At 34.3% G+C, this 8,033-nt stretch overlaps 1 protein-coding gene across 1 annotated transcript; it reads right to left on the bottom strand.

The window, feature by feature from the left end:
* Positions 1 to 6,101: 6,101 nt before the first annotated feature.
* LOC140447117 (uncharacterized) lies at positions 6,102 to 6,887 on the bottom strand. The gene has a single exon (XM_072539660.1). The coding sequence runs from the start codon at positions 6,885 to 6,887 to the stop codon at positions 6,102 to 6,104; it is 786 nt and encodes a 261-aa protein (XP_072395761.1).
* Between the last annotated feature and the right edge of the window lie 1,146 nt (positions 6,888 to 8,033).

The raw sequence follows: 8,033 nt of genomic DNA, 5'->3' as shown, positions 1-8,033 counted from the left end.
CGTTCCTTCGTGTATCAAATTATCACCCGTGCACCGCAGGGTTAACCTTTAAATGACTGAGAAGATATGTCCACATGTCATTTTTGCTGTTTAAATTCTTTTTATTTAGCCTTTAAAAAAGTTCCCGTTAACTGATTTCTTAGAACTCAAAATAAAGTAAAAAAAATTTAACCCTTCACTGCATTATGTTGTTTAAAAAGAACATACTAAAAATAAACATTTATTTTATTAACATAGATGGTGTTGGTTAGCAATATTTTGTCTTTTAAGTTAGGTAGTGTACACGATTAGACATTGACACGTGCTTCAGATTATTTTTGTTAGTTTTACCAAAGTAACTTGAGTAAATATCTTTTAAGTGTTATTAATAAGGTAAGTAAAATGCATGATGTCTTGCGATATACAGTACTGCGCATATTTTTCTCATAATGATGTTTTTTGTTGTTGTTGTTTACAAACAACATCATGCATATATAGTAAATTTTATCTTTTAGATAAAACATCATGAAATGAAAAGATAAAAGGCCCCTGACTGACAAGGAAATTGCCAATATAATAGATAGGCTTTGGGATAGCGAAGATGGGTTTGATGATTATGATTATGTAACAATAAAACACTGAAAACTTTGTTCTCAAAACTTCCACAAAATTTATTTTAAATTCTTATCACTACAGCTGTTTCGGCTGATTGCCTTTCTCAAGTGATCTATTTTTGGCATGGATTTACACTTTATAGTCGCTAATGAAATAGGTTGAGGAGAGGAGATCTGTTTGTCTCAAGCTGGTCATTCACAATGATATCTGTGTTTTTTAAATTGTTAATTTCCATAGATTCTAACAAAAATATCTTAAGGTCTTTATTTTTAATGTGGAGAATTTTAAATTCGTCGTTAAAAGAATGATTATGATCTAGAAGGTAAAGTGCGCATGTAGAATCTGTTTTTCTATTATTGAAAGCCCTTTTATGTTCTGCTATTCGTTTATTAAAATTTTAGAACACACTAAATTTTCAATAGTAGTACCAGTTAGTACAATAGTTTTCACCATTGGCCTATATTGGTCAAATGTCACTCCCACACACAAACCGTAAAAAGATGGGAAGAAGAGAAAGGGTGTAAACTTGTCAGGGTAACACTAAGTAACCTTGAAGAGTCAACATCTAAGAAGTACTTGGGAATGACCAGAAAAAACCTACGTTTGGCAGTTGGTTTTTTAACTGGTCATTGTCAACTAAGCAAACACTTCCATACACTGGGGCTAGCAGACACACCTCTATGTAGGAAGTGTGAACGAGAAGACGAAACTGTAGAGCATGTCCTATGTGAATGCTCAGAATTATCGTTAACACGAGAGTACGCGTTCAGCGAGTGCTGGCCCACAAGCTGCAAATTTCCACAGCGTAATGGTTATACACATGTGTTGTGTGAAAAGCGTGGTGTAGCACTTTACTTCACTAAAACGAAGAACTGTATAAGTATATGTATTATACTTATTTGCATAATGGTGTTAATCAACAACACTTATATTTTTCTAAAATGAAAAAAATAGTTGTTCAGAATTTATTTATTATTTTTGTTTCGCAAAAATAACGAAAATCCAATCTGCAAACTTTTTTGTAACGAAAAATAAAAAATCATGCACTGAAGGGTTAAACAGAGGAAAAATTTGATACGATATTTTTTAGTGACGTGAATTACTTAAGAGGTCTTTGTCAGCATTCTGAAATTTTGCTGTCTTTTCAGTATTGTAGTGTTCTGTTATTAATTGAACTTTTCTCTCGCTTTCTCTTAGAATAATATCTCACATTTCAAGTGTAATAATTATTAGAGATTTGACAATTTGTTTTATCGTAAATGTTTTACTGAAGTGCCTTATCAGACTTTTAGCGTAAAATATTTTGTCAGGCAGCTTGTACGAGGTCTGGCTATTAAATAACGAGACTGCTTATGTAAAAGAGTTTTATTTTAAAAATTATTCTACAATCGAATGCTCTCCTTCATTATATTGCCGTTCCGCCGCCACCCACCGTTCCATTCGTTTTTTCCATTGGTCAAAAGCAATGCTGGAAGTCTTCTTTTGTTAGAGATTTTAGGAGCTCTGCCGATTTTCGCTTCGCCTCTCCCATCGACTCGAACCGGATTCCTTTTAAGGCAGACTTGATATTCGGAAACAGGAAAAAGTCACAGGATGCTAAATCAAGCGAGTACAGCGGGTGTTCGAGCACTGGAATGCCTCTAGCGGCTAAATAACGCTTCACAGACAGCGCGTTATGGGCAGGTGCGTTGTCCTGGTGCAAGATTCACGGCTTGTTTTTCCACAACTCCGGACGTTTCTTACGAACTCGCTATCGCAGCGTTGCCAAGACTTTCAAATAGTAAGTTTGATTTACAGTTTGGCCCTCTGGCACCCATTCAGTCATCACCTTTAATGTCGTTAGTGTCGAAAAAAACGATTAGCATGACTTTAAATTTTGATTTTGACATCCTTGCTTTTTTCATTCTTGGCGATGCAGGAGTTTTCCAGTGCATAGATTGTCGCTTAGTTTCAACATATTATTTGAATATCCAGATTTCATCGCAAGTGATGATGTTTTCCATTTATTCAGGCTCTTTATGTAACCTCTCAAGAAAATCTCAGCAGATCTGTTGACGGTCGAGCTTTTGATCAGAGGTCAAATTTTTTGGGGCCAACTTCACACAGACTTTCTTCATGTTCAATTCTTCATATAAAATTTTTCTGACAGTTTCTTTATCGGCGTTTACAGTGTCAGAAATCATCCGAATGCTCATACGCACGATCTCTGCGCACAATTTCATTTATTTTGGTCACTGTTTGCGGAGTTGAAACAGAGACAGGTCGACCTGGACGTTGGTCATCTTCAGCGCTCTCTCGGCCTTTAGAAAACCGTTTATACCATTCGAAAATACGCGCACGAGATATAAAATTCTCACCATAGGCCTCTTTCAACAAATTATAGCACTCAGTTGGAGTTTTTTTTTATTTAACGAGAAATTTTACATTTATCCGTTGCTCATGTTTTTCGTCACACATTGTTATCGTCACGAGAAAAAATCACGTTCTTTTCTAACCTCTACAGAAAAAATACTACTACAGCGACAAAAACGTGTTTTTTACTGAAAGGGTAGACACTTCCAGCTATCCAATGCTGCATTCGTTTTCCACTGTTTCCCTCTAGGACGCTTTCTGTGCACGCAGTCTCGTTATTTAATAGCCAGACCTCGTATTTCCCGGAAAGGAGAAATTTGAGATATCTTTCCATCTTTGTCATTCTACGTCACATTGTTTTCATCTCTTAGCCCCCTTTCAGACGAGGATACTGTATCCGAGATACGCGTATCCGAGACGCAGATATTACATAGATTCAAATGGAGCTTTTCACACGAGACGCGCGAGAGATACAGTATGCGAGATACCGAATTCAGTATCTCGGACCTTCCTGTCGCCGACGACTGAATGCCTATCGCAGATACAGAAGAAACATTACGTTAAATGAACGCTTTTAGACACGAATACTTTTGCACCACATTCCATAGACGCGCGATTTTCTGTCGAATAATTGTGAATGAGCAACGAAAGAAAGACGGTCTTTTCTGAATATAGTTAAATAATGGAGCGTACTGTATTTGATAGTGACAAATTTATTTGTTTGGTACAATCAAATCCCTGTCTATGGAATACAGCATCGCCACATTACTGCAATAGAAATAAAAAGCAGCAGTGCTGGGTCGAAATTTCTAAGCAAATGTGCCAATTTTGAGGCCATGACTGCAGTACAGCAAAATGAATATGGTAAGAAATAAATATGTTTTTATTATAAATACATAGGTATTTTGTTTCATACGTATATAGTTTAGATTTAAAAGTTTGCTAATTGAAATTTTGATTATTTAATGAATATAAAACTACATTATTGTGAAAGGAATACGGTCATTTTTTTTAGGGCGAGGTAAACAATTTTCAAATTGGAGATAAGTACATAGATTTATTTTAAATTTAAGTCATAGACTTTAACTTTAACTTAAAGTCATAGAAAGCCGTTTTTTTTTGACGAAATACTTTTACGCATAGTTGTGTCTTTTTTACTCAATTGAATTTCTAAAATTTTATGAAGTTCTTCAAACGACTTCACAGACATTCGAAAACAATTAAAAAACTTCGATGGATCTTGCAATAAATCTTGATACAGCAAATTATACGTTCCCTTGGTTTCTCTTAATTCTACAATGGGATGAACCCACAAATTACGTCGTCTTTTCAGTTTCTTTTTCTTTTTATTTAATATGTACCACAGCATAACATACTCTTCTACATCCATAATCCAAAAATATAACCGCACTGCACTGCTACTATTTTTATACTGACGAGCATGCCCGTGAATCCGATACAGTAGCCATCGAAAATTCTGTATCTCGCATACAGTATCCTCGTTTGAAAACCCTCTTAACATTCTACTTCATATTCAATTGTATGGTCTTAAGGAGGGCGCGAATTAGATCGGCTAAGACCGGTTGGGTCGGAATGGTACGATCAGATCGGCAAAGTGTACCACGCACTGACTCGGTCTCCTCGGCACCACGGCACCGACAGTCCGACAGTTTCGTTTCGGCAATCGTTGGATACAGACTTAAATTATGTTAAAAATGAGTTTTAGTTTATCAGAGTCTGAAGAAGATAATGATTGCAATGAAATACAAAAACAGGAACCAAGATATTGGATCCATGACATTAATTTAAAACGAGAAATTTATGAGAAGTTTTATCATTTGTTTTTTAACCTACTCGAAAATGATGAAAAGTTCTTCAAGTATTTTTAAATGTCTAGTAATAAATTTAATGAACTAGTCGAGCTATTACCCATTAGAAAGCAGGATACAAACTTTCGAAAATCAATATCTCCTGAAGAAAGGCTAGCGGTTACTCTAAAGTAAGTATCCTAATTTTCAATCAATATAAATAGATAATAGGGTAAGGAAAGGTATATTGGTGATAAAAATGAAAAATACTAATAATATAGCAATTCGAAAACTACGCAAGAAATAAGTTTTGCTTTATTATGTTACTTATTATTTGAAGTAAATGTTTAGAAGAGTTAATTTAACAAAAAATGATTAATAATGATAGTAAATGTCAAATTAACATACAAACTTATGTTAGGTAAGTTGGTGACACGGTAAGGTATATTGGTCATAGTGGTTAGGAAATTTGGTGATATTATGGAAATTTTATATTTAATCAGATATTTAAAAATTTTATTCCATACAACGATCACATCTATAATAAAGTTTTTCATCGGCGTCAGTATCTTCAATAGATATGCAAATTTCGTGGTATGGCGTCAAACAAGATGAGCAATAAATCCATTGGACTCCATTTCTTTTCTTAACATCAGTTGAATACAGGACTCCACATAAGCCACACTCCCAATCATCTATTTTACTTTTTTTTTGCTTTTTGGACAGATTTGTATGAAGTCGAGGGCTGTTGCTGAAGATTTTCTGTTACTGAAGTGTTTTCATTTCTCGGTGTTAAGCATTTCGCACTTGAGTCCCTTTTTCTTGACCTCTCTGGACGTTTTGAAGCTGTTGGTGTTTTCAAAATATGATCGACTGTGGCTTTAGGATTTAAAATAAAAGTTTCAGGTGCTGCGTCAGTTGAAACTGGAGAAGCAGGAGCTATATCAGTTAAAGATGAAGGCCGTAATGCTTCTTTTGGAATAAGTTCTCCGTTTAAAGGACATATGCCTGTTTTTTTAAAAGCATTCTCAATGTTTTTCTTTGTAAAGGCACTTATGTAAGCTGGATTCAAAATGGAATGGAAGTTGCTACGATTTGGAGCATCCGTAGGTTTATTGCTCATATAACGATTCATGCTATCGTGCCAGTAAGTCTTAAGTGGCTTGAATAGTCCCACGTCAAGTGGTTGCAATAGATGAGTGCAATGAGCTGGGAAAGTAAATAGGTAAACTTGATTATCTTTCGCTATTTTCAAAACTTCAGCTCCAATGTGGGCCGAATGAGAGTCCATCAACAAGACTACAGGACGTTTAGGCGGTATCGTAGTGATAAAAAAATTTAACCATTCTAAAAAAATTCAGAATTGATCCATCCTTTAGGAGATAATTTTATTAATGCGTTGGGAAGGGCATCATTTTTAAGTGTATCATTCCATCTAACACCTTTAAAGATTACCATAGGAGGAATCCAGGTTCCATCAGCACAAATGCATGCTAACATAGTTTGAGTTTGACCTCGTTCAGCGTAGGATCTTTTATAAACATACTTTTTACCAATGCCGGTAACAACTTTGGAAGGTTTCGCTACATACGATAATCCAGTCTCATCGCAATTCCAAATTAAATTCGGTTTGTTTTTTATATTGAGTTTCGTAAGAACATCATTCAGTTTCGAAAAGAAATCTTTGATCATAAATTCATTAGCCATGGAAGCTCTGTAGGCCGAAAGATTTTCTAGCACACGAAGGCACAAGTTGTACCTACTTTTAAAACTATTGCACCACCATTTGCTTGCAATGCAGTTAGTTGACGGCAAGTATTTCTCCCGACCATCCACTTTAGCAAGATCATAAGCATATTTTCTAATTTGATACACGGTTAGTCCAAAACCCAATTCTTGCATTTCTATAACATAATTGTAAAGCTTCAACTCTAAATCACATGACAATGCAAAAGGCCTCCCCAGTTTTCTTACCGACTCCTCTTCATTCGCTAGGTAACATTTCAAAGTGCTCCATAGGACTTCTACTTTCTTTGCAGCTTTATATATAGTCTTACCTTCATTTCTTACTAATCTGACAGGGTTTTGAAGTTGCTGTTGATTATATTTTCTATATTGACCCTCTTTTTCCATTGCCAATCTAAAAGTAAAAATTAAATAGGTTATTTGGTGATAAAAAAAATGTTAACAGCTTTTAAAAATAAAATACATTTACGGATTCCTCAAAACAATACCTTTTGCATAGTATACTACACTTCTCTATATTATTTTAAATAAAAGAACAAAATATATCCAAAGTTAACGTCTCAAAAGTTCTTGAAAAATGTATGCAAAAACACTAAGAAACAACAACCGCAATTTAAGGAATAAAAACTTACTTTTGCTAAATCACGAATTCAATTCAGCTTTTTTTTATTGATAATTAGTTTATTGAATGGTTTTATAAAGTTTTATAAAGAAAACAGCAATTATTCCAATAAAAATGTAACCAAATATGTAACAGTCTTTCAGAAATTTAGAGAAAAAACAATTTATTTTTTTAATTAAATTATAATTGATAAATATCGAAGTTTTCATTTTCTGGGCTAAAAACTAACTGTAGAGTAGGTGTTCGTGTTTGGGATGAAGGTATATTGGATTGAGCTTGCCACTGACTTGTATTATTGTCTCCATTAATTGGGATTAAAACAGGTGCACAGGATACAGAACATGATGTTCCATTTAAGTCTACTAAAGATACTTGAGGATGTACTGTATGATTATTTGTAATTTAGTTAATTATTAATTGTTTCAGTTCATACTCGCTGACTAAATTCAATATTTTTGATTTAATTTCAATTTGAAGATGAGGTTTTTACAGTTTCCTGCATAGCTTCAAAAAATTTTTGTAAATGATCTGCTTTTCTAGCGACTTTTGATGCAGCTTTTCCTTCAAAATAATTTTTCAACACTTTCGCAATTTGATTCGATGTTTTTTTCAAAGGCTTAGATGTAGAAACCCTAAATTCTCAAGTTACTGGTGACAGAACATGGTTGTCATGAGGAGGATGTTCCGAGGAATTCGTAGAATTCTCAGTATCATAATGTATGGCTGTTTCATCGTCGGAATTATTTGAACAATGCTTTTCTGGCTGGCTCTCTAACAGATTTGACTTCTGTTCTCTTTCTGAGTAAAAGGGGACTATAAAAGACCACTGATTGTTTTTCAGTTTTTAACTTATTTCTTTTAACTTTTTTCAACGGAGTATTGACGAAATTATTAAGAATTAAACTAGGCTG

The sequence above is a fragment of the Diabrotica undecimpunctata genome, chromosome 1 (genome assembly GCF_040954645.1).
Source record: "Diabrotica undecimpunctata isolate CICGRU chromosome 1, icDiaUnde3, whole genome shotgun sequence".
In the NCBI taxonomy this organism is placed as follows: Eukaryota; Metazoa; Arthropoda; class Insecta; order Coleoptera; family Chrysomelidae; genus Diabrotica; species Diabrotica undecimpunctata.
The sequence above is the reverse complement of the archived record's forward strand: the minus strand, read 5'-3'. Positions and strand labels throughout refer to the sequence as shown.

Bases quoted from the DNA above. Each gene is read 5' to 3' on its own strand.
- LOC140447117 (XM_072539660.1), bottom strand. From the start codon at position 6,887: ATGGAAAAAGAGGGTCAATATAGAAAATATAATCAACAGCAACTTCAA.